Raw genomic sequence first — 27,076 nt, forward strand, 5'->3', positions numbered from 1 at the left:
ATTAGGGTGCCTACCACCGCCTAATGGCGCCATTTTGAAAATTTGCTCCTTGTTGTTTACCCTTGGTCCCCTCCAGGAATGTCTGAATCTTGTTGCAAAATTGCTTTTTGATCACAAACTGGTCCTAAATAAGGAGAAGACAGTTGCCTGCTGGTTTTCAGGTAGCTTCCCAATACTACTACTATGTATCATTTCTTTAGCGCTGAAAAGCTTACATAGCACTGTACATTCAACATGCAACAGAAGGTCCTTGCTCTGAAGAACTTACAATCTAATTTGGACAGACAGACAGGACATATGGAGGGGGAAGGGGTTTGGGGAGAATGATAGGATGGACATAGGTAATTTTATGGTGAATGGGAGTTAGGAGTTGAAAACAGCACCCAAAAAGCAGGCTTTTAGCTTGGATTTGAATACTGCTAGTGACGGTGCCTGACATAAAGACTCAGGCAGTTTGTTCCATGCATAAGGCGCAGCAAGATAAAAGCGATGAAGTCTGGAGTAAGCAGTAGAGGAGAAGGGTATGATAGAAGGGACTTGAATGGAGTTCACAAGTGGGAGAATAGGGGGAGTGAAGTTTGGAGAGATTGCACTTGCAGAGTGAGTGCACTTGCAGGTCAATGAGAGGAGTTTGAAATGTATTTGGAAATGAGTGGAGAGCCAGTAAGGTGACTTGAGTAGAGGGGTAATATGAGTGTGGTGGCTCTCATGGAATATGTCATGCAACAGAATTTTGCATGAATTGAAGGAGAGAGAGACTGACCCTTCCATTACAGCTTTTTGGAAATGCATTATACCTGTTGAGTCTTTTTGTTGCTTACGCATTACTCTTGATTCCCACCTCTCCTCAAGTCTTGAATTTATGTAAAAATAGGTTTTTTTTCTCCTCCATCAACTTCATTCTGTCAATCGATTCTTTAACCGTGATTCATCAAACTCGTTTGTATTTCCCTCTTAGTCATCAGACTGGATTACTGTAATGTGGTCTACTCTGGTTGTTTTTGCACAATCTTCAGGAAACTTCAGTTTCTACAGAATACAGCTATCCTTCCATAAAACTGACTGTGTTTCCCTACTCCTCAAAAAGTACCATTAGTTACCGATTGAACAGCATGTTACCATTAAAATCTTTTTACTAACCTTCAAGGCTTTTTGGTCGGACTCTTCCCTCCCCCCCATCTAGCATCCCTCATCATTCCTTACTCTCCTACCCATCTGTTTCACTAAAAAAAATTATCACCACTTAATTCGTCCAGGCCCAAAGTCTGCTCAGTTAACATCAACAAGGTGTAATGTCTTCTACTTCAGAGCTCCATCTCTCTAGAATAATTTTTCCATTAAATATCCACTCAGAGTCAAACTTGAACAAATTCAGTCTACAATAACAAATTGGCTTCTTTTTATTTATTTATTTATTTATTTATATTCTTTTTACAAGTTGATAAAACATCACTTGAAAGGAAATATAATAATTGAAAAAAGAAACTAGTAATCGAACTATAAATTAATTCCACATTAGTAACTAAACCTAAAGTCCACACATGAGGAGAATCAATCACATCCAAGGGAAATTGGATTCCAGGAAATAATCTAAATTAATTTCAAATTACAGAGTGCAGTTGAAGTCCATTAATGGCCTGGTTCAGTGATTCCATGAATGTCTCTGGAATTCTTTTAGCTGCTTTACCCTCAAGAAAAAAGTTCAATTGATCAGGTTCATAAAAAATATGTCTGTTACTCTGATATGTAATGCAACATTTACAAGGAAAACGTAACTGAAAAGTTGATCCTAAACTCAAAACAGATTGATGATAAACCAGAAATTTCTTACAACTGGCTTGTGTCCACTTCGATACATCAGGAAAAATTGAAATTTTGAATCCATGAAATTCCACATTATCAGTTCTATAAAATAGACGAAGAATTGCTTCTTTATCTTGAAGAAAAACAAAAGTCACCAATAAAGTGGCTCTACCCACAATTTCCTCCTGGGATGTCTCCAGTATACCAGTGAGATCCAATTCTCCTGATGCTGCTTCTCCTTTTTCTTTATCCTCTTTAGGCAAATTAAGGAAATATAACTTTTGTAACGGTGGCATATTATTTTCAGGAAATTTCAAAACTGAATTTAAAAAGGAATGAAATAAGTCTCTAGGTAATTGAAATTTGGAGACAGGAAAATTTAAGAATCTCAAGTTCAAATTTCTATTTGCATTCTCCAAATTTTCTATTTTCCTAGTGAGCAAAAGTTTTTCCTTCAGTTGTAAATTAGAAGAAACCTTCACTTCTGAACAAGTTGGCTTTTTTTTTTTAAATTCTTTATTCATTTTCAAAAGTACAATAAGTGTATCAATATGTTAAAACAAATGAATCATAAATATATCACTTAATAATCATCAAGACTACACATAAAATGCTATTAACCCCCACCCATCCCATCCCTTCCTATTATATAATCAAATTTCTATTTGCATTCTCCAAATTTTCTATTTTCCTAGTGAGCAAAAGTTTTTCCTTCAGTTGTAAATTAGAAGAAACATTCACTTCTGAACAAGTTGGCTTCTTAATCATGCTTTGATGACACTTAAGAGAATGGTGTCATAGCTTCTGACATTTACCATTTTTCATTGTCTGCCCTTTATGCACTCCCTAGCATACTGCTTCTCCCTTTCTCCGTATCAACCTTTTCCCAGCCCTCTGTCCTATTTCTCCTCTATTGTTTTGATTGCTTAGGTTGCTGGACCTTTTCTCTTTCCTATCTTAAGATTGTTGTTCCTTTCTGCCTGCACAATTTTTGATTTAAGACTGTAAATTGCCTTGTTCTGCAAGTTAGTAAAGGCAGTTTATCAAATGGAAATAAACTATAAAGTATAGTCTTATCCCTCAGCAACAGTAACATTTGTACCTGGGTCACGGAGGGGCAAATAACGCAGGTGAAGAGGTTTGATGGGGCAGACTCTATAGAAAAATCATATGGTATTATAGCTGCTAATTGTTTCAATTACTTGTGATAGAGTGGCAGATGTAGGTCTGTGGGCTCATGCCTTTCTTCTCTGCTTCCCAGAACCCGGACATGCCATTCGGTTTTACACGGTTTCGTGGTATACTGCTGCTGCTTCTATTCTACACAGGGCTTCTGCCATTTGTGCCCCTTGAAGAAAGTGTTGCGTCAACAGTCATGCCCTCTATTATCAACAGGTATGGGACATTATTGTTACAGTATTCCCACTACAGTCTTGATGGGGGACTGCAGGCATAAGAGCCAATTTTTAAAATGATTGGAAATGCAGAACTCATGAACAAAAATTTGCTCCCTCCCCCAGCAAAAAAAGCCAAAACAAGGTAATATGTTAAGGTACTGTGGACTTAGAAAAGCACTTCCCTGGGTGAATCTCTTCATCAAGACAGTTAATAAATAAATAATAAAAACTGATCAGATCAAAAGCTAAGAGAATACTCAGAATCCTGCCAGATTCTCCTTTGCTCTTATCCCCTGCAGCCAGTCCATATCATACTCTCTCTGGTACCCTTCAGCCCATCTACACAGTGGCGTACCTAGGGTATGTGGCACCCGGGGCCCATCATTTTTTGACACCCCCCCCCCCCCCTCATGTAAAATTTTTTTTTTTTTTTTTTTTTGCAATAACCATGAAATGGAATAAATGGTCAGAATAGAAACAGGCAGTGAAAATTTTCTTTTTTTTTTTTTTTTTTTTTTTCCAAAGTATTTTTATTGAGAATGGCAAAAGGTCCAGACAAGCAACCATGGTCTGTACAGAAACTTATACATTATCAAAAAGAACACAGAATGAGAGTAACAGCAACAACAAGCATGAACAAGCCTCTCCCAAGAGAAAATTGCCAATGAGAGGCATAGCAATACACAACAAAAGGCCAAAACTTGGGGCAAGCAAACAAATCCCACCCCAGAACCCACAAGAATAATAAGCCGGACTAGACCCTCAGCCATATTTTATAATGAAAAAAACCCCCACAAGCAACAACACCCAGACCGCTCACCAGACACACCAATCCGCACAACAAGCACCCAAGAAACACCCAGCCACCACCCAGACAAAACTACCAGACACACCTACCCCACCAAGCCCAGACCCAACCCCCCCTCCCCAGAGAGTGCAAGCGCAAAGTGGACCGTGAAAAGGGCAGCTGCAGAAGTGGAAAGCCCCAGATAAGTAGGTTAGCTAAAGAAAGCCCACAGATAGAAGAAATCAGGATAACAGAAGTTCCAACAAATGCTCCCACAGAAAATTTTCTTTTATTGAACCTCATTTATGTAACCATTATTCCAAACATAACATAACATAAATTATGTCTGAATTGTCATGACATCAGAAGTACATATGGAGTAGTTGCAGGTGATGCTTGGGACAGTTCTGATTATGTTAGTTTGGTTTTATGTGTTTTTTTAATAGAAGGGTTTTTATTTCTTTTTTTAAGGTTTTGTAGTTTGTGGTCGAGGTCAATAGGTTGTAGAGTTGGGGGTCAAGTGTTGCAGCTCGAATGGCTAGGAGGTTGTCGAACAGTTTTTTTCTTTTGACATTTTTGGTTGGAGGGTGTGTGAATGGTGCGTGAGTTCTCCTATGTCTGTTTGAAGTGGATTGAATTATTTAGCTGAAGAAATTAGTTACCCCCCCCCATTCCACACACATTAATTCTCTTCCATTTTTGTTCCCATTATAAAAAAACACTGATAAGTTCCCAGGAAAAAAATACATTAAAATAAGAAGTGAAAACAAAGGCCCCTACAGATGAGAACATAACATAAGAATAGCCTAACTGGGTCACACCAATGGTCCATCATGCCCAGTAGCCCATTCTCATGGTAGCCAATAGTGCTGCCCGATTCAGAGAAAAATATTTCATTCGATCCGATTCACCCTGTTGAATCGATTTTTCGATTAGATTCACTGTTAATGACACCGCTTTTTAAGTTTAAACAAAGTATAACAATAAATTTCACAACAACAATAAATTTCACAAAGTACTTAAAAAAAAAAATCACATTTTTCCATTAAAGCAGTTCTGGAGACATTTGCTTGAACAGTCTTTTTTCCCAGTCCATAAGCAAGCAATATGAAAAAGATTTCCTTAATTATCTACTCAAACATTTTTGCTATTTACTTTCATTGTACCTATACTATTATTCAGTAGAAAAAATGGACTTAACTGTGCAGGAAATGAATCTCCTCATACACCCACCATATAGTGCAAAAATGTGCAAAGGTCTGTTTTTTTCTTTCGATCACTACATAGCCTAATGCCACACAAGCAGCGCTGTTACAAACATATTCTGAAGGTCAATGCTAAGGTTGACAAAGTTTCCTTCCTTGGACCAGAAGGAGATACTGACAAACCACTGGAAGAGATTCTAAAACAACTACCCAGAAATAACACCCAAAGACCCACTCAGTGTGTGAACCAGTTGAGTGGAGTGGACTAACTGGGGGTGGAAATGGGCCCAGAGTTTGCTCAGCAGAATTTCCCAGACTACCTCTTCCTCTCAACACACTGACATGCTACCACCACCACCAACACTAGGAACACCTCACCGAGTATGCCAGCAATGCTTATAAACTTTATAAAACACATTATTATATTTTCTTATAAAGCATATATTTTAACTGAACTCAGCCTTGCCATTCACAAAAATAGAAAAGTTCCCATTTCAAGCTGTCTCATGTACACTTTTCAAATCTAACATATTGTAATCACAAAACAGAAAATAAAATTATTTTTTCTACCTTTTGTTCTCTGATCAATATTCAAATCTTGTTGGTCCCAGGCTCTTGTTGTCTTGCTTGCCAGGGTCTCCTTTCTCCGTGCTAACCATCCGTCTGCCATCTCTGTTCTCCCCTTCCGTTTCCCTTCCCTCTCCCGGAGATCTGGCATCTTTCCTTTTTTTTGTCTCCATCCACAGATTCACCTTTTCTCAACTCCCCACCACCCCAGGATCCACCATCTCTCCCTTTCTGTTCCCAACTATCCTCCTATCCAGTATCTCTATCCCCCCTCCACACCATCCCCTGTTTCCAAGTTCTCTCCCTTTCTGTTCCTTCCCTCCCTAAATCCCATTATGCACCATCTCTCTCCCACTCCTCTGTTTTTAGACCCATTATTTCTAACCCCCAAAGTCTGGCATATGCATGTATCTTTGAACCCCCCCTTCCCTCTCTCCCTCTGTGTACTTTTACACCAGGACCCCCCCCCCCCGAAGGTCTGTCCCCCCTCCGAAGGGCTACACCCCACCCCTGAAGACCTGCACCCCCCGAAGGACTTTACCTCCCACCCGAAGGTCTGTCCCCCTCTGAAGGCCTAAACCCCACCCCTGAAGGACTGCACCCCCCCCCCCGAAGGCCTGCACTCCCTTGAAGGCCTGCACCCCCCCTTGAAGGCCTGCCTGCCTTTCCCCCCTTGAAGGCCTGCACCCCCTTGAAGGTCTGCACCCCCCCAAAGGCCTACACCCCCCCCCCCGAAGGTCTGCACCCCCCTGAAGGCCTGCCTGCCCCCCTTGAAGGCCTGCACCCCTTGAATGTCTGCACCCCCCCCCGAAGGCCTGTCCCCCCTTGAAGGCCTGCCTGCCTGCCTGTCACCCCCTCCCCCTTGAAAGCCTGCTTGCCTGCCCGCCCGCCCCACCCTGAAGGCCTGATGCCCCGACCCACCCCGAAGGACCGCTCGCCCCCCTGGCCTCCCCGCACCACCTATGAACAGCCGCAGCAGGATCGCGAAGTCAGCGTCGGGTACCAGCCCTAAGGGGGTGTTCCCGGCCTTGCCGTTCAGTCCCCCGCCACCCCCGAAGGACCGCTCGCCCCCCTGGCCTCCCCGCACCACCTATGAACAGCCGCAGCAGGATCGCGAAGTCAGCGTCAGCGATCCCTGCTGCTTCCTGCGCCACGGTCCCGCCCCTCCTCTGACGTCAGAGGAGGGGCGGGATCGCGTCGTAGGAAGCAGCGCAGGGATGCTGACGCTGACTTCGCGATCCTGCTGCGGCTGTTCATAGGTGGTGCGGGGAGGCCAGGGGGGCGAGCGGTCCTTCGGGGGTGGCGGGGGACTGAACGGCAAGGCCGGGAACACCCCCTTAGGGCTGGTACCCGGGGCGGCCCGCCCCCCCCGCCCCCCCCTAGGTACGCCACTGCATCTACATCATATATTCTTCCCAACCAGTCCTCACCAGTCTCACTGTCCCCTCAGCCCATCTTCTCTCCATTCTATTAACTCTGAATATCCTCAGCTTTCTCTGTTCATCACTTAGCCTTTTGTTTTCCTACACTCGTAGCAGGTTCAAATGTACCCCTCTCTGCAGGTCCCACCTAAATGGGAACAGGAAGTCACAGCAGAGAGGCTCCAAGTAACAAGGACAGTGGTGAATTTTGGCAAATGAGGACCTTTAGGGGAAGGGATGCAGAAGAAAGAATATGTGCAACTGGGAAATACCTCCCAGGGCACTAAAGGACAGATTCTATAAAGGATGCTTACATTAGGTGCCCTAATCATGGATGCCTAGCAACGTCTAACTAAAATTCACATGTAACCCAAATTGTTTTAATTAGCTTAAATGGTATGGTAATTGACCATGCCATTGAAGTTGTTACATTTTTTAAGGAACTAATTAAGAGTTCCACGCGGAACTCAGAGTGGGGCCTAGCGATGCCTAAGTCCAGGTGCCCTCCGATGTCTAACGATGCCTACCTGAAAAGTAGGTGTGGTTAGGCGCAGAGAATAGGCGTGGTTGACACGTGTCACTAGGCATCAGAGTTAGGCACTAGTATATTAGGCCAAGTAAAACCTGGTTTAATGTACCAGCATCTACCTCTAGGATACCTAGCAACGCGAAAGCATGCCTAGGCACCACTAGGCTAGATTATATAAAGGACGCCTAGCAGTTAATTGACAACCACGCAGAGCACCGCCTATGTAGGCATGCTTAGGTGTCCTTTATAGAATCTGGCCCTAACTGCTTTAATAAGGCCTGTCTTAATGCAGCTTTGTTTGCATTAAGACAGCTCCTACTGCATCTCTAAAATAAATAACTTCACTCCAGAAAAGCCCAGTTCAAATCCCACTGTGGCTTCTTGTGAGTTTGTGCAAAATCATTTAACCCTCTATTGTCTCAGGTACAAATTAGACTTAGGAATGGAAAACATCTACTGTATTTGAATGAGCAACAACTGAATATGGCATGGGCTAAATTAAAAATCCCTTCTCCTTCTCCATCTTGCCCCTGAAGGACAGATACTTAGTCACACACAGAGAAAATGACAGCAGATAAAGACCATATAGCCCAGTGGTCTCAAACTTGTGGCCCGCCAGGTACTATTTTGAGGCCATCGGTATGTTTATCATAATCACAGAAGTAAAATAAAACAGTTTCTTGCTTGAGTACCTGATTGTAAAACCGCTTAGATAACCTTGATAGGCGGTATATAAAATCTTAATAAACTTAAACATATGTCTCTTTAGCTATAAATTACAATATTATTATTAAGACTTAGCTAAAAGAAACATAGAAAATGACGGCAAAAAAGGGCCACGGCCCATCCAGTCTGCCCACACTAATGACCCACCCCCTAACTACGCCCATGAAGTGATCCCACATGCCAATCCCATCTTTTCTTAAAGTCTGGCACGCTGCTGGCCTCAATTACCTGTTGGGAAGATTATTCCAGTGATCAACCACCCTTTCGGTGAAGAAATATTTTCTGGTGTCGCCATGGAATTTCCCTCCCCTGATTCTCAACGGATGCCCTCTAGTTGCCATGGGTCCTTTAAGAAAAAAGAGATCTTCTTCTGCCTCGATACGGCCCGTGACATATTTGAACGTCTCGATCATGTCTCCCCTCTCTTTGCGTTCCTCAAGTGAGTATAGCTGCAACTTACCCAGCCGTTTCTCATACGGAAGATCCTTGAGTCCTGCGACCATCCTGGTGGTCATTCGCTGAATCGACTCAACTCTCAGCACATCTTTTTGATAACGCGGTCTCCAGAATTGTACACAGTATTCCAAATGGGGTCTTACCATGGATCTGTACAGCGGCATTATCACCTCAGGCTTACGGCTGACGTAACTTCTACGGATACAGCCCATGATTTGTCTAGCCCTGGATGAAGCTTTCTCCACTTGATTGGCAGACTTTATGTCTTCGCTAATGATCACTCCCAAGTTGCGTTCTGCTACAGTTCTCGCTAGGATCTCACCATTCAGGGTGTAAGTCCTGCATGGATTTTTCCCGCCAAGATGCATGACCTTGCATTTTTTGGCATTGAAATTTAGTTGCCAAGTCTCTGACCAATGCTCCAGCAGGAGTAGGTCCTGCATCATAATGTTGGGCACTGAGCTATTGTCAGGCACTGTGCTTTTGTCTGTTGTGCTTTTGCCTACTATGTTGCATAGTTTGGTGTCATCGGCGAATAATGTAATTTTACCTTGAAGCCCCTCAGCCAAGTCTCTTATGAAGATGTTAAATAGGATCGGGCCCAAGACCGAGCCCTGCGGTACTCTGCTGATCACCTCCGTCGTATCGGAGGGGGTACCGTTTACCACCACCCTCTGAAGTCTCCCTGTAAGCCAGTCCCTAACCCATGCAGTTAATGTTTCACCCAATCCCATCGAACCCATCTTGCTCAATAACCTATCAAATGCTTTGCTGAAGTCTAAGTACACGACCAGGGACTCCCCTATATCCAGCTTTCTTGTTACCCAGTCAAAGAAGCTGACCAGATTTGATTGGCAGGAAAGATAGGAGGTGACTATTTTTTCTGAGGCCCTCCAAGTACCTACATATCCAAATATGGCCCTGGAAAGGGTTTGAGTTTGAGACCACTGATATAGCCTATCCAGTCTGTTCATCCATACCAATCATTAAGCTCTACAATTTCTTCCTCTCACTTAGAGATCGAGTGTGCTTGTCCCATGATTTCTTAAAGACACTCTCCACCACCACAACTACCAGAAAGCCTTTCCATAAAGTAGTATGTCTTTAGACTGTTCCTGCCTATACCCTTTCACCTCCATCCTATGCTCTCTCATCCCAGAGCTTCCTGGCCTCCTGTGTATTTATGCTAAAGAGATATTTACTGTATTTTTCGCTCCTTAAGGCGCATCTGACCATAAGACACACCCTAGATTTAGAGAAGGAAAAACCAAGAAAAAAATATTCTGAATCAAATTGTGCCTCTGAACCCAGCCCCTTAGAAAAATAGACAAAGATTTTGATCACTAAATTGAAATCCTACCTTTGTCGTCTGGTGATTACTGGTTGCACTAGATAGTTCTTTCTTTCTTTTTCTTTCCTTCCTTACTTCCTCAGGCCAAACAATTGTCAATGTTTTTGTGATTTCTGCATAGCAAAATAAACTTATAAAGAATATACCCTTACACCGCCCTCCCTCCTTCCTTCCTATGTCCTGAGTTCTTGCCCCCTTCCCCCTCACTACCTTCCAGCTTTTGTCCTTCCTCCCTCCTCCTACATCGAAGCCTGCCTGCCTTCCTCCCTGCCGATTCCTCCTCCCTGGCCTACTACTCGCTCACTGCTACCGTAACTCCACGAAGCCTGCCTTCCTCCCTGCCATGCCAATTCCTCCTCCCTGGTCCGCCAACAGGCACGGCCACCGCTGCAGAATGACCCCTCTGAGCTCCACCACCCCTCCCTCCCCTGGAACCAGACTTTTTAGCAGGCGCCATAAAAACCCCTTCACCAAACCCTGGTAAACCCCAACCTACCAACACCCCACTACTCCAAATAACCAAAGGCTCACCTCCCAGGCCGTGCCCCACCAGTGCAACTAGCACACCCACATCACTAGCACCTGCTCCCCACACACACACAGCCCCACTGAACTTGCCAAAGGAACGGGCTGTCAAGATCCTCAAGGACACACCGCAGTAACTGGAGCACTGCCAACGTTCCAGGAGCCCGAAAATCCCAAGAGAGATCCCTTAACAGAAGTCCAAACAGCTGGCTCCTCTGACCAAAATGAGGCTCCTGCACTCCTGGACCGCAGAGCACTCAATATGCACACCTGACGCCGACACCAATACAGCAAAGCGGCCGATTCCTGCTGCCGCAACTCCACGAAAGGAAAGGCCGGCGGCGTGCAATCGGACCCACAAGCCTTCCCCCAACAATTCTGACGACGGAGATAAGATCCGGGCCAGCTAACCATTTTAGTAGCCATTCTCTGGACTAACTCCATCCTGTTTATATTTTTTGAAGGTGTTTATATTTTTTGAAAGTGTGGTCCCTATTCACCCAAGTATCCTTCTAGTTTCATTGTCTCCTGTTCCACCTGTTTGGCAACCTTAAGATCATCAGATACGATCACTCCCAAGTCCCACTCTTCTTTCATGCACAGAAGTACTTCAGCTCCTATACCATACCATTCCCTCAGCTTTTGCAACCCAAATATATATCCCTGCATTTTTAGCCTTAGATTTTAGCTGCCACATTTTAGACCATTTTTCAACTCCCCCTTTATATTTTTCCTTTCCCTTTCCTATAAATCAGGGGTGTCCAACCTGCGGCCCCGTGAAGGATTTTGTGTGACCCCCGGTCGAGGGCGATGCAGTGTTTTCCTCTGCTGCCCCTGGGTGTTTACCATCTTGCCTGCTCCCTCCTCTGTCTTGCTGCAGCATTTGCGCCTTTGTTCAGCCCCAGAAACATTTTTTTCGGCCAATGCAGCCCAGAGAAGCCAAAAGGTTAGACACCCCTGCTATAAATGATTGTAGTTCTACCTCACCTTCCTTTATATTTCAGTTTGTCTTGTATACTGTATTTTTCAGTCCATAAGACACACTTTTCCACCCCCAAAAAGGGGGTGCGTCTTATGGACCAAAAAATACAGTATGTCTTAAGTATTAATTATATTTTCCCAATTTTTTATACTTTTTTATGTAATGTACAACGCTTTGACAATGTTTAAGCAGTATATCAAATTTTAATAAACTTGGAAACTTGTTGGAGGGTGGCCAACTCTGTTAGGTAGTCGGGGGCATTCACTATCAGGATCTTAAAGGCAGTAATGCCTAAAACTTGATCCTTGCAGTAATGGGCAGCCAATGTAGTTTCATATAGTAAGGCTGTAGGTGTTCCGATTTCCATGGCTTGACTTAAGCCCAGATATTTAATGCGGGCATGTAAGGCTCCCAGCATTGAATATCTCGGTATAACCACCGACCTGGATGTTAACTAGACACCGCCCAATATTTGACTGGTGCCTATTTAACTTACCAGTTAAAGTCAGGGCAGCTGCTTTGCTACCCTAACTTATACAGTTATTTAGGCAGTTAGCGGACTGAAAATCACCTCTGACTGGCTAAGTTTCCACTCCTCTAGACTGTCTGTGAACTAGCTGTTTTTGGCATAGGTTAAAGGGAATATTCAGCAGCACTAACCAGTTAAGTACCCCTTAATCTTCTTGGAGAGCCCCACACAAGTGATTTGAATGTCAACTCCATAGACTTCTCTGTGTGTATATAATATATTAAGGTTAAACCAGCATAATATGTGGCTAGACTGAAGGGCTTTTATATATAATTTTATAAAAATATGTTTGTAAATCATGGTTCCACTCATGTTCTGCCAAACTGTGTCCAAGAGCCTGCCTGCATGTACATCATACTAAACTATGCACTATTTTGTACACATTTTTATATGTGCAACCCTGGGGTAATTTTATGAAAGCCCTTTTACGTGGGTAAAAAATGTTTTATTTGTGTAAACATGTATAAAATTGCACCCTTGAAGTCTAAAGTCTTCCTTTGAAGGTTGCAAATTATATTACTTTGCAATCTTACAAAATGCACCTCCATGATCTCTATTTGGCCCTTTGTGTAATCTAATCAAATTTTTAGTTAAGTCAGTGCAAAAGGCAACCTGATTTTTAGTGGAGCATAAGGTTAATATGAGTGGGCACGAGACAGTGCAGATGGTAACACCTTCAGTAACTTCTCTTATTGGTGTGCCACTGCTGCTGATTGAATGGGTCTGACTCCAAAGTGTGTATGGGAGGAGGGGGTGCATGGTTCACCCAGATCCACCTGTGGCTATGTCCATGTTCATCATCTTTATTTCTACTTAAATAACACTAGTTTTCCTGTAGAGAGATGCCTCCATGTCCCCTTTATCAGGTCGACAAATAAAAGAGTCGTAAGGAAGAGATGTCAATTATTCAGCCATGAATTATTTAGGGTACACTTTAGTGAAAGAAGTAATTGTAGACTCGACACTAACAGTGGTTTGGCAAAAACGCCTTTGTCAGTCTATTAAACCATAAAAATATCTTACAATATCACGTGTGTTATACAATAATTCAAAGAGCAATAAAATAAAATTATATGGCTGAATAACTGACATCTCTTCCTCACAACTCTGGTTTGTCTTGCTGCTTTCTTCGTAGAGGCCTTTCGGGCTTTTCTTCAATCCCTTTATCAGGTCACTACCCTTTCTTTATATGAATGTTTCTATTTATTGTTATGGTGTCCAGAATTTTTTTTAAAAAATTTTGCCAGAAAGCTGTCTGATGTAAATGCTTCTTTTAGTAAAAGGCCAGAGAAAGTGCTCCCTGACTGCCAAGTGACTTATCTCTCTCTCTCCCCTCTTTCTTCTGTAGTGCATATTACCCACAAAACAGGATCATGCGGAATTGGATTTCGGTGCATCTGATGGAGAAGTGAGTCAAAAGGGAGTTCTGTAGCTCTGTATAAGCCAAAGCAAAGATTCAGGGCTCCTTTTACAAAGGCGCGTTAGGGCCTTAACGTGTGGAATAGCATGCGCTAAAATGCCCCGCGCGCTAGCCACTACCGCCTCTTCTTGAGCAGGTGGTAGTTTATCGGGTAGCGTGCGCTAATCCAGTGCTTGCGCTAAAAACGCTAGCGCACCTTTGTAAAAGGAGCCCTAGGTTTCTTGTATTTACACAAGTCTTTTTTCCCAAGAATATACAACTGAAGTATGCACCTGAGGCACAGGGAGATAGTATGTAACTTTGCCTCAAGGTCATACAGACAGTCAGTGCCACACCTGAATTAGAAATAATCAGTTTGTTGATTAAGGCTATATCTGCTGCCCTGACTGATGAGGAGTGCATGCCTGTTCACTGTCACTCTGTCTCCTCCTCATCCGCAGGCTGATCATGAGGAAATCTCTCATAAAACACCTCAAGGACAGAGGCATCCAGGTAAGTCACACCACACTAGATCATGGTGCTGCACAGAAGATTCTCATCATTTTATCAATATGCATTCCAAAAAGAATAAACATTAAAACCTTGGATTGTAAGTAATTTGTTTTGCAAGTGTTTTGCAAGACAAGCAAAACATTTTATTAAATTTTAACTTGATATAGAAGTGATGTCTTGCAATACAAGTACATACAGTATACACACATCACAACTGAGCCGATGGCTCTTCTCTCTCTGACACTGCAAGAGTGAAGTGACTGTTCTAAATGAGCAATACAAGTATGTATAGTATTTTGTATTAAAGTTTTTGGGTTGTGGAATGAATCGTCTGAGTTTCCATTATTTCCTATGGGGAAATTTGCTTTGAAATACGAGTGATTTGGATTACAAGCATGCTTCTGGAACAAATTATGATCACAAACCAAGGTAATACTGTAAAAGGAAATGCAGGCAAGAAGAAGAAATAGCATACATTAGACAGAAAATTGTTCCTTCTACATAATCAAAACAAGCACATGCCCACATCAAATGAGAAACAAACAGAAATAGAGAAAAATGAAGGCAGATAAAGACCATGTATAACCATCTCTGGAAAAAGTGACCAAAGGAAAGGGTAGTTGATGCCTAGAATGCCCTCTCAAGAGAGGTGGTGGAGATGAAAACGGTGAAGGAATTCAAAAAAGTTTGGGATTAACACAGAAGATCTCTAATTAGAAAATGAATGGTAAAAATTGAAGAACTAAAGCCGGTATTAAGCAGACTTGCACGGTCTGGGTCCCTTATATGGCAATTCAGTTTAAGATGGGCTGCCATTAACATCTTTTTGTCATGATTAAATGCCATCTTTCTATTAATTATACACCACTTAGTGATGAAAGAGGGGAAGGGTTTAATGGGAGGGTTTATGATCTTATAATAAATAATGGGCTTAGAGGGAGGATGGAGGGAGGGTTGCATTTATATTTATATGATATAATGATAAGATGTTCAAGTGATCTAATTAATGGTGTTTATTATGATTTCTGTACACTTGATGAAAGTTTAAAAACGAATAAAGAATTAAAAAAAAAAAAAGTTTAAGATGGGCTGGGAAGAGTTTCGATAGAACTCCAGTAATTTGGAACTTGAGGTCAGTGCTGGGCAGATTTTTATGGTCTGTCTCCCACAATTGATGAGATGGTTTGGATAGACTGGAGTAAGCTTCAACAACAGCTCCAGTAGTTGGAACCTAAGGATAGTACAAGGCGGACTTCTTTGGTCTATGGCCCAGAAATATCAAAGAAAAAAAACCAAATTAATTTAATCATGAATTTATAATGTGGGTAACTATTGGGCAGACTGAATGGACCATTAAGGACTTTATCTGCTGTCATTTACTATGTTACAAAAGTCACTAGAAACAAAAAAAAGTTAAATTTTAATGAAGTCTGTTAGAGCAAACAATTTGTAATAATACAGTCGAAACCCCATCATTTTATGTGGAAAAATAAAAAAGTTAGAGAAGTTCAAACATGTACGGGAATTTCTGCAGATTGCTAATAGACCCATGATATGGAAAAATTAGCCATTCTCAACATTTTGAATCTGCTATTTTAGTCACCTTTCCCCAGAAATGATTACATATGTCCTAGCCAGTCTATCTAGCCAACTAATAATCTCTACAATCTTTTCCTCTTCCTGAGAGATCCTATGTGTTTGGCTCATGTTTTCTTAAATTTGGATATAGTCCTGTTCTATACCACTTTCAACGAGAGACCATTCCACCCAGGCACTACCCTTTCCATAAAGAAGTATTTCCTTAGATTACTCCTTTCACCTTCACTTTGTGCCATCTCATTCAAGAGCTTCCTTTCAAGTGAACAAAAATGTAAAAAAACAGAAATATCAAATTGGTTCCCATTTCCTAAACAACATATCTGATCTTCAGGATCTTCTATCTACCTATTGCTATTCCATTAAGGATTACCCTCCAAGGCAAGTTCACAAATAAACTTTTTCCCAGTACAAAAGGCATATCAGTGTTGAACCAGTGGGTTTTGTCCTCCAGAAGGCATCAATCACATTCTTTTCTCCGCCTCTACCTCCTTCCTCAGTGGGCTGTGCCCCAGCTCCTTAGTCTTTTCTTTCTGCAATCTGAAAGTTCTTTCTGATCTGCTCTGAGATCTTCTTTAATAATTTATTTATTTATTTATTTTTTATCTGGATTTTGAGGCTTTCGGTACTTCAGAGGTTCCCAGCAGTCTTAGGATAGCTCTGGCTGTAAGAAGGCACAGATTCTCAGTGCAGAAGTCTGTTGCTAGTGGGATTCCCCCTTGTACAGGGCACCTGCCTAGCCAGCCTCCACTATTTGGATTTTAGGCTCAGGCACTGTTCCCTCAGGGGCTCTGCTTGTTCCTGGTTTATCCGAAGCTTGAATGCAGGTTATGTGGCTCTGAATTAGCCTTTGCAGTTCTAGCGGGGCCTGGCTGCATTCCCCTCCTCCCCATCATTGAAAGGGATCCTGTGGGGGTTCCTGAGGTTCAGTCCAGACTTGGGTCCAATTGGCAGCCCTAAGAAACAGGCATCTGAGCTTCCTACATGCTTGTTTGAGGCACAGTCTTCTCCTGATTGCAGCTTTCCCTGAAGCTGAGCAGCTCCCAGCACTAGTGCAGGCACAGTGAGTACAGCCCATAGAGGTCTATGGGGAAAATTGTGTGTGTGTGTGTGTGGGGGGGGGGGGGTTCCTGAAGATTGTATTTTTAAGGTTCCTAGGGCCAGGATTCAAGTTCCCTGCCTCCAAAAACCTTTTTTTTTTAAGTTTTATTTAGCTTCCCTGATTTTTATTGTTCCCTCTTATTACCCCCCCCCTGGGGCCATTTTTTTATTTTAGCATAAAATTGCTGTCACAGCAACCATCTTGAATTTTCCAGTTTGGAATTAAAAGCTTCTATTTGCTTCAATACCCCTAGAATGTGCTTAAAATCAATAGGGATAGATTCCTCAGTAGTGCTGCCTGATTCACAATTTGAATTGATTCACCAATTCAGTTTGGCAGAATCAATTTGTTTTGAAAATAAATTGAGACTCACCAATTCAGACCTGCTCTTGGTCTTTCCCCTCTGCCAGAGCCTTCATTTTTATGTAACTTCCTGTACCCTGGATTTTGTGAGCCTGATGTTTGAGGCCTATCTGAATTACAGGATCAGGCTATATTATCCAGGGATTTGTTGGCGGCTATGCAGGGGGATCTGCCATGTTAAACTTTAGTCCATTATGCCAGGTTCTTCTGCAGGACCCTGAAGTCCAGTTAGAAAAGGCTGGGAAGATCAGGGGTCAGAATCTATTCCTTTGCTCTCCCCTAGTGGATCCTCAGGGTTAGAGGATACTACTGCTACTACCAGGGTCTCAGGCTGGGACAACCAGTCAGGAGACAATTGCAGCTCTATATCAGGAAAAAAAATCTGACAGCCTGTTTAAACTGGCGGCTTTGACGGAGAGCATAACAGAGATGCTACAGAAGTTAAAATTAGATTTATCACAACTTTGTACTTCTCAAAGCTCTGTTATGAACATATCTAAGGTTCAGACATGCTTTCCTGCATATCCAGATATCACACTTATGCTCATGGAGCAGTAGGATGCCCCAGAGGCTCCCTGAAGGTGGCTAAGACAATGGCCAAGCTGTACCCAGTGGATCCGGAATTTCAGGGACAATTGTTACTGTCCCTGAGAAAATGGCTGATCAACAGGCTGGAACTGCAAGCCATTTGGTTAGCTCTACAATTGCTGCAGAATATCCTTGAGGGGAAAGCGGTCAGGGTATTTTCAGACAATGGCACTGTAATGGCCAAAGTCAAAAGGCAGGGGGAGGGAGGAAACCAAGAGTGCTCCGTTGAAGATAGAGTCTCAACTGTTGTTTTGTTGGATGGAAGTCCACCTGCTGGCTTTCTTGGCAGTGCATGTTGCAGGAGTGGGCAATATCCAAGCTGACTTCCTCAGCCAGCCGACTCAGGACCCAGGAAATGGTCTCTGTCTCCAATAGCCTTCAACAGAATAGTGAAGCATTGGGGGCGTCCAATGTTCAACCTCATGGCAATGGTAGCCAACAGGAAAGTCTCTTGGTTCTTCAGCTGAAGATTTGAGTACAGAAGCGCCAGCATGGGTGCCCTGGTCCAGCCATGGCCAGAGATAGGTCTGTTGTATATACAAAATTTCCACCAAGGCCAATGAAAGGCTGAGTCAATTGCTGAATAGCAACTCATTCAGGGTTGGTAATTTTGATGGCTCTAGATTGGCTTTATTGCCCATAGTATGTGGATCTGGTGTGGCTACAAAAGAACAAGTGTCTCAAGCTACCGCTTCATCCAGCTCTTCTCTTACATGGTCCTATTGCTCTGGAAGATCCAGAACACTTTGGGCCTATGGCATGGCTCTTGAACACGCAGCCTTGGTGCCCAAAAGCTATTGGGAGATGATCACAGCTATTCTCCTTAGATCTAAGAAGCCATCAACGGTTGTAGCACATGAGAAAGTTTGGAAGAACTTTGAGGACTGGTGCAATATTCAAAACGAGGAGCTCTTTTTGTGCTCTGTTACCCATGATTCTAGCTTTTTTCCAAGAAGGTCTTGAAAAGGGTCTGGTTGTCGGGTCTCTCAAAATACAAGTCACAGAGCTATCATGTTTTAGAGTTTGAGTGGAGAAATTTTCATTGGCATCTTATCCAGATGTGTCCAGATTTCTGAAGGGAGCATTACGGCTACATCCTCCAGTGTGTCAGCCATTTTCAATGTGGAACCTCAACACTGTGTTGCAAGTTCTTAGCAAAGGTCCATATGAGCCTCTGAAGGAGGCATTGCTCATGGATCTTACAGTCAAGATGGTGTTCCTGATTTCAATGGCCTTGGCAAGAAGAGTTTCAGAGCTGAAGGCCTTATCCTGCAGAGATCCTTTTCTCAGTATCACTCCGCACAGTTCCTTCCTTCTTCCCAAAGGTGGTTTTGGGTTTCCATGTCTTTCAGGAAGTTTGTCTGCCCATATTTAGCTCTATGGGCTCATAGAATAAGGACAAGATCCTGAAGAGTCTGGATGTCAAGAGAACTCTTCTCTGCTATCTCGAGGTGATGAACTGTAGTTGTTCACCTGCTCAATGGAGTCTTGGAACTTTATTATATTCTTCAGGATCTTTGCAACTTGTCACTGGAGCTTTTCAAGCCCATTGGTTCTTTCAGTCACTTCCAGTTGCTTGGCTCCTCCAAGTTGATTAGGTTTTTATATACCGCCTATCAAGATTATCTAAGCAGTTTTTACAATCATTTTCCCTATCTGTCCTGGAGGGCTCACAATCTATCTAATGTACCTGGGGCTATGGAGGACTGAGTGACTTTCCCAGGGTCACAGGGAGCAGTGTGGGGTTTGAACCCAAAACCCCAGGGTGCTGAGGCTGTAGCTCCAACTACTGCGCCACACACTCCTCCGGTTCCTTCTGGTCGCTTAGCTCCTCCGGGTCACTTTCGGTCACTTATTTATTTATTTCGATTTCTATCCCGTTCTTCCAGAAGCTCAGAATGGGTTACAAGTAGACATTCACAACCACCATCACCAAGACATTGGACCACCATCAGTCACTCGGCTCACCACCAATAGGTTAAGCTCTTGGCCACACTCTGGCAGAAACCAGCATGCATCCCCCCAAAGGTCACCTAGAAGAGTCCTTGTTGCCAAGAATTCCTTCTTGGTTCTTTCAGTCTGGAGGTCATGAGAATAGGTTACTCTTAATATCAGGGTGAAGCTTTGGGTCTTTCCCAGCTGGCAATTCCCCAGTATGCAACTGAATTGGCATCAGTTTCTTTAAGACAGTGTCTCTCAAACTTTCTCAAGCCGAGGCACACTAAAGGAAGTGGCCACGGCTTTAGGCACCCAGAAGTGCATGAACGTTGCTGTGATGACATTATGCATGTGCGCGACATCATCACGTCGACATCCGCGCATATGCAGAAGCTCTCCAGATGGGCCCTGAGATGCCAGTAGGGGGTGTTAGCAGGGAAGAGGGCTGGAGAGAAGGAGAGGCACTGGCACCAGCTCAGTGTTTCTCAACCACTTCAAGCTAAGTACCCCCTAAGTCTAACAAATATCAACTGAGTACCCCAACCACAGACCTCCCTAGGCCCACCCAAGCTCTGTCCCAGATCCCATCCCCTTTACCACTTGTAATGCAATTTTTTCCATTCATTTTTCATATATATATACAACTTTTCCGCAAACATCTGAAGACCTGGCTATTTTCAAAAATCTGATACCTACTCCATCTCTGGCATTCTAAGCCCTCTAAAAACTCTTTCATACTTGGACCTCTAACCCTCCATTGTTAGTTCCTTTCTATCCCATCTCCTGTAAACCGTGCAGAGCTCTACGAATGTGGAGATGATGCGGTATACAAACCTAAGGTTTAGTTTAGTATATATACAGCGGTCACCATACATGAAGAAGGACACGGTACTACTCGAAAGGGTCCAGAGAAGAGCAACTAAAATGGTTAAGGGACTGGAGGAGTTGCCGTACAGTGAGAGATTGGAGAAACTGGGCCTCTTCTCCCTTGAAAAGAGGAGACAGAGGAGACATGATCGAAACATTAAAATACTGAAGGGAATAGACTTAGCAGATAAAGACAGATTGTTCACCCTCTCCAAGGTAGGGAGAACGAGAGGGCACTCTCTAAAGTTGAAAGGGGATAGATTCCGTACAAACATAAGGAAATTCTTCTTCACCCAGAGAGTTGTAGAAAACTGGAATGCTCTTCCGGAGTCTGTTATAGGGGAAAACACCCTCCAGGGATTCAAGACAAAGTTGGACAAGTTCCTGCTAAACTGGAACATATGCAGGTGAGGCTGGACTCATTTAGAGCACTGATCTTTGACCTGGGGGCCACCGCATGAGCAAACTGCTGGGCACGATGGACCACTGGTCTGACCCAGCAGCGGCAATTTTTCTGTTCTTATATTGAAAATAAAATCATTTTATTTACTGGCGATCCTCTGCAGGCTTCTGTAATTAGCTTTAAAGGTGAGACTGGGAGGCCAGGGGGGAAGCCGGAGGACACTAGAGAGAAGGGGGAAACATTAAGGGCTTCAGCAAATCGGGCAGCACTGGCATTGTACCGCATAGGGAAGTCAGCTGGCAGACACCTCTCTTCCTCCTCAGAGTGCCGTGGCACACTTGGAATCTCAGAAGGCACACAGTTTGAGATACACTGCTTTAAGGGCTCTGTTGCCTTCTCTCTTAGGCCCACGCTGTCTTCTGGTAGTGCTCTCTCAGTGCAGTGTTCCTCTTCAAGTTCATGGTCTCTGGTAATGGGATGTACACCCCATCATATGAACAATTTTTGTCTGCACTTAGCCTTCAAAGCCAAAAAGACTTTCCTGGCTAATTGAGTAGTGTTAGCCATGTCAAAGTATGCAGTACTTGCTTCTTCTGACCATAAACCTTCTCCTTTAATTTGAATTGCTTGTTTTTCTGTGTGACAGGTATATTTCTGGGTCCTGAACAAGGAGAAGCATTTCCAGAGAGCTTGGGAATATGAGGTCACTGGAATCATGACTGATTATCCATCCAGTCTACAAATGTTCATGAAAAGTACAGAACACTGAAGCTTCCTAAGACTAGGCAAGCCGAAGGGTGCTGTGCAGAGAATGTTTGGGACAGAGACAGATGCGAGATGAACTTATGGTGGATTTATATGGGAAAAGACAGGGTGCTCTATAGAATAGCCAGCTGGAAGGGCAGTAGCAGCGGTGCTTCATTCACAGAGATATCCAAGCTACAGATTGTAAACAATGTGACTTATTTCCAAGCTTGGAAGGGGAGCTGAAGGGGCATTGAGGCAAAGGATGAGGGAATGTGTTTATAAAGTTTTCATTTCTATTTCAAGTTATAATTTAATAAAAATAACTATTTCCTGCACAAACTCGACAGCAGTGCTTATCAAACTTTCTGTGGCTATGACCCCATTGCTGTAGCCACTGCATACAACCTCTGGAAGGAGCAGGTTTTGTGACCCTGTTTGGGGTTGCGACCTATACAGTTTGGAAAAGGCTTGTTCAATCAAATAATTTCACCTCAGCTACACATTCAGAATACAAATCACTTGTCACCAAATACAGAATAAGTGACCACAAATGTAACTAAAAACTGGTACAGAAAACCCGCAAAACTAAACTCTGTATGCTGCACAACACTGGAGAAAAGGAAACAAATGCATTTCCTCCACTATTGTGCAAAATACAATATATAGAGGGACATTTTTTGAAAACACACTGAGAAACTAAAATGCTTCCTATAAAAGAATGAGCAGGAAGCACTCTGTATAATTCTGAAGAATCAGGAGACAGAGCAGAATATGTTGTAGTTGGAGCTGGTTCAGTGACTTGGTTGCTACGCTGCTCGTTCCCATGTTAGCTCATAGTTGAGGACCTGTATTCATTTCCTATGTTAGGACTCTGCTCCCCGCAGCCCCCGAAGAGGAGGTGGAAAGGAGTTTCAGTCATTGTTCAATGGTGACATCTAGTGGCCATGCTACTATCTTGACAGGATAAAGGTCTGTTAGAGCAGGCCAAAGTCTGTTAGAACAGCTGTCTAAGGTGGGAGTGGAATGTGTGAAAATGGAGAAAAGGCCAGGTTATTCCAACTGAACTAGAAATCAGAGCAGGAGAAGACTAGCTGACAACAAAAATAGTCTATTGCGAGCACGTCATACACTTGAGAGCTATCTTATAAAAAATTACCTAGACCAAGAGGGCAAAAAGTGATTTAGGTTTCAGGTTTATTAAAAATTTGATATACCGCCTTATTAAAAATTAAAAGTGGTTTTACATAATATAAAAACAGAGTGCAATAAAAATATACTTTAAAAACAAATTACAAACAGTGTTACAAACAATCAAACTCACTTACAAACAAACTTACCGATACAAAGATGGAGAGGGGGAGAAATACAATTTGTATGAAGAGAAAGAGAGGGGGGAAGAGGGATCAAAACAATAGGAAGGGGAACAAAGTATAAAAAGTCTAGAATTATGTAAAATAAGCTAAAAAGGTTAAAAGATGGCAAGGAATAGATTTCCATTACCGTCCTTAAAAGGACTATTATACACCATATGCGTCTTGTTGTTTACAGTTGTTTTACAAACACACATGGACAGTTCCATGTTTTTATAAAATATTTGTATAAATCCTGCAGAAATCATAGGTAAAATGCACCTGCATATATTTACACCTGCTTAGCAACATATGTGATCTTCATTGAGTAATTGTAGCCTGCACTTGCTCAAACCCACGCCAAAGCCCAACTCCACTCTGCATGTGTATAGCAAGCAACAGATCAACCTGCCTCCTTTGTCAGCATATGTAGCTTCTGCCATCCAATTTGTGCCCAAGTATTGCCCCTGAAGTATCCATCTGTGTTTTTCAATGCAGGACCCAGGGGTGAATGGCAGCCACTGGAGACCTTTTTTCACTATGTTCAGCCTCTCTACTCATGCTCGTGAAAGAAAGGAGGAAGTGGATTGGGAGAGGAGTCGCATGCTTGAAGTATAAGGCATTTTTCAATAGAAGAGAGAGCATTTTGAAATACCCACCTCCTTAAGAATATCCACAGTGAAAAATCTGAAGGCGGGATGGAAGGCATGGATGTCATTGATATATGCTGGTTGACACATGCTGGTCACTTGATCAGAGGTATTTCAGCCATATGTAGAATATTTGGTGGCTCACCTTCAGCTGATTTGGATCCAAAGTGGCTCTTTAGTGAAGAGCACTGGCCTATTTAGTCACACAGTGTATGTCTCTGTGTATTTTCTGCTGTTGCCTGATGCAAAACAGTCTCTGTTCACTCCACTTTCCCTCTCCCAACTGGTGCAAATTAAATGTCTGGTCAAAACACTGAATTTACACTGCCAGGAGCATGGCCTGCCACCTACTTCCATCAAAACAGGTGCTTCGCTACATCTCCCCTACTAGGCCTCAGTGCAGCCTGAGCCCTGTAAAACTGAACCTGTAGTACAGCTGCCCTTCCTCTATAGCTGACTGCTCACTGCTGCCACTGCATACAACATGAATACTATTTGGGAGCCCATGTGCCTGCATCTCTCTCTCTCTGCTGATTTCTGCAGCTGTAAGCCAGAGGATGACACATCAGTGCAGTACATGAATCAGCCTGTGGACAGTGGACTGGCCTGGCCTTATCTATCAGCAGACAGAAGGGCTGGGGAAGAGCTCAAACTGAGGAGTCCAGGAGAGGAATACAGAGTGTGAGGGAAGGACTGACAGGAAGGGAGGAGAGCTAGAGCTCTGAATAGGAGCAAAAGGACTAGCCTTTGTGGGCAGGAGGAGAGAGCATGAGAAATTATAGGACAGGGTAGGGGTTAAGAGAAAGTAGTTGGACAGGGTAGGCCAGGATTTGAAAGAGAGCGAGACTGGTGGTACACAGATAGGAGATAAAGAGGTTGGACACATACCTACCCACATAGCAAGAAATGCATTAAAAAAATCAATTTGTTTCAGCAATTTTCTCAATATTTACTTTCTAGGAATTCAAAGATTCACTAATTCAGTCCCCTCCCATTACCTCACTCTTAAGATCAACACCAACAGACTGGCAACAAAGGATTAACATAGTAACATAGTAGATGACGGCAGATAAAGACCCGAATGGTCCATCCAATCTGCCCAACCTGATTCAATTTAAATTTTTTTTTATTTAAATTTTTTCTTCTTAGCTATTTCTGGGCAAGAATCCAAAGCTTTACCCGGTACTGTGCTTGGGTTCCAACTGCCGAAATCTCTGTTAAGACTTACTCCAGCCCATCTACACCCTCCCAGCAATTGAAGCCCTCCCCTGCCCATCCTCCACCAAACGGCCATACACAGACACAGACCGTGCAAGTCTGCCCAGTAACTGGCCTAGTTCAATATTTAATATTATTTTCTGATTCTAAATCTTCTGTGTTCATCTCACGCTTCTTTGAACTCAGTCACAGTTTTACTCTCCACCACCTCTCTCGGTAGCGCATTCCAGGCATCCACTACCCTCTCCGTAAAGTAGAATTTCCTAACATTGCCCCTGAATCTACCACCCCTCAACCTCAAATTATATCCTCTGGTTTTACCATTTTCCTTTCTCTGGAAAAGATTTTGTTCTACATTAATACCCTTCAAGTATTTGAACTTCTGAATCATATTTCCCCTGTCTCTCCTTTCCTCTAGGGTATACATATTCAGGGCTTCCAGTCTCTCCTCATACGTCTTCTGGCGCAAGCCTCCTATCATTTTCGTCGCCCTCCTCTGGACCTCCTCAAGTCTTCTTACGTCTTTCGCCAGATACGGTCTCCAAAACTGAACACAATACTCCAAGTGGGGCCTCACCAATGACCTGTACAGGGGCATCAACACCTTCTTCCTTCTACTGACTACGCCTCTCTTTATACAGCCCAGCATCCTTCTGGCAGCAGCAACTGCCTTGTCACACTGTTTTTTCGCCTTTAGATCTTCGGACACTATAACCCCAAGGTCTCTCTCCCCGTCCTTGCATATCAGCTTCTCTCCTCCCAGCATATACGGTTCCTTCCTATTATTAATCCCCAAATGCATTACTCTGCATTTCTTTGCATTGAATTTTAGTTGCCAGGCATTAGACCATTCCTCTAACTTTTGCAGATCCTTTTTCATATTTTCCACTCCCTCTTCGGTGTCTACTCTGTTACAAATCTTGGTATCATCTGCAAAAAGGCACACTTTTCCTTCTAACCTTCAGCAATGTCACTCACAAACATATTGAACAGGATTGGCCCCAGCACCGAACCCTGAGGGACTCCACTAGTCACCTTTTCTTCCTTCGAGTGACTTCCATTAACCACCACCCTCTGGCGTCTGTCCGACAGCCAGTTTCTTATCCAGTTCACCACTTTGGGTCCTAACTTCAGCCCTTCAAGTTTGTTCAACAGCCTCCTATGAGGAACTGTATCAAAGGCTTTGCTGAAATCCAAGTAAATTACATCTAGCATATGTCCTCGATCCAGCTCTCTGGTCACCCAATCAAAAAATTCAATCAGGTTCGTTTGGCACGATTTACCTTTTGTAAAGCCATGTTGCCTCGGAACCTGTAACCCATTAGATTCAAGGAAGTACACTATCCTTTCTTTCAGCAACACTTCCATTATTTTTCCAACAACTGAAGTGAACTGTTTTGTGCTTGCTGGTTGGTGTCTGTTTTTTGTGTGTGTGTTACTATGATTACACACACACAAAAACCAGACACCAACCAGCAAGCACAAAACAAAATACATCTACAGCTTATAAGCATAAGAAGGGTACATAGGATCATTCCTCAATCAAATAATGTACTTTGGAAACAAGCACAGTCAACAAGCACAAAAACAAAATACACCATGAAAAGAGGAGGCCTAGTAAACACAAGATCCATGAATAAGAATGGAACTCAGATTGCAGGCTTAATAGAGGAATACTCACTGGACTTCCTAGTGGCAACAGAATCCTGGCTCACAGACAACACTGGGGTCGTCATAAACGAAGTGTACCCACCAGACTACCACATCATGCTCCAAAATAGAATATGTTTTAATCTCACCCATTGTGCAAATTCTCTCTCCCCCAAGGTACTTGGCTTCAACAGTAACAGTGTGATCTGCCTTGGTCTTAGAATTCCCGTATTGGTGCATACTAGAAATTATTCTTCTAAGAAACCTTTCCAGGATGTCAATTATGCCTCTCTAAAGCCTGTACCAATTACTAATTTACCTAGTCTAGCCTATGACTCTCTACTCCTGTCCCGATAATATATTGCAATGCCAGATCAGTATGCAAAAAGGTTCAAATACTAAATGACTTACAAGG

The 27,076-nt window shown here is 43.1% G+C and overlaps 1 protein-coding gene and 1 long non-coding RNA gene across 2 annotated transcripts in view; one reads left to right on the plus strand and one right to left on the minus strand.

Moving 5' to 3' along the window:
* The window catches only part of GDPD3 (glycerophosphodiester phosphodiesterase domain containing 3), a 112,103-nt gene extending 90,043 nt beyond the window's left edge, over positions 1-22,060 (plus strand). Inside the window, exons 7-10 of the mRNA XM_033944922.1 lie at positions 3,065-3,198; positions 13,627-13,686; positions 14,139-14,190; positions 21,694-22,060. Coding sequence (XP_033800813.1) covers positions 3,065-3,198; positions 13,627-13,686; positions 14,139-14,190; positions 21,694-21,816 — 369 coding nt within the window. The 3' untranslated portion in view covers positions 21,817-22,060. The remainder of the gene's footprint in view (positions 1-3,064; positions 3,199-13,626; positions 13,687-14,138; positions 14,191-21,693) is intronic.
* Positions 1-27,076, minus strand: part of LOC117360694 — a 135,120-nt gene that overhangs the window by 84,003 nt on the left and 24,041 nt on the right. The window lies entirely within an intron of this gene.

This window comes from Geotrypetes seraphini, chromosome 5, assembly GCF_902459505.1.
Source record: "Geotrypetes seraphini chromosome 5, aGeoSer1.1, whole genome shotgun sequence".
Taxonomy (NCBI): Eukaryota; Metazoa; Chordata; class Amphibia; order Gymnophiona; family Dermophiidae; genus Geotrypetes; species Geotrypetes seraphini.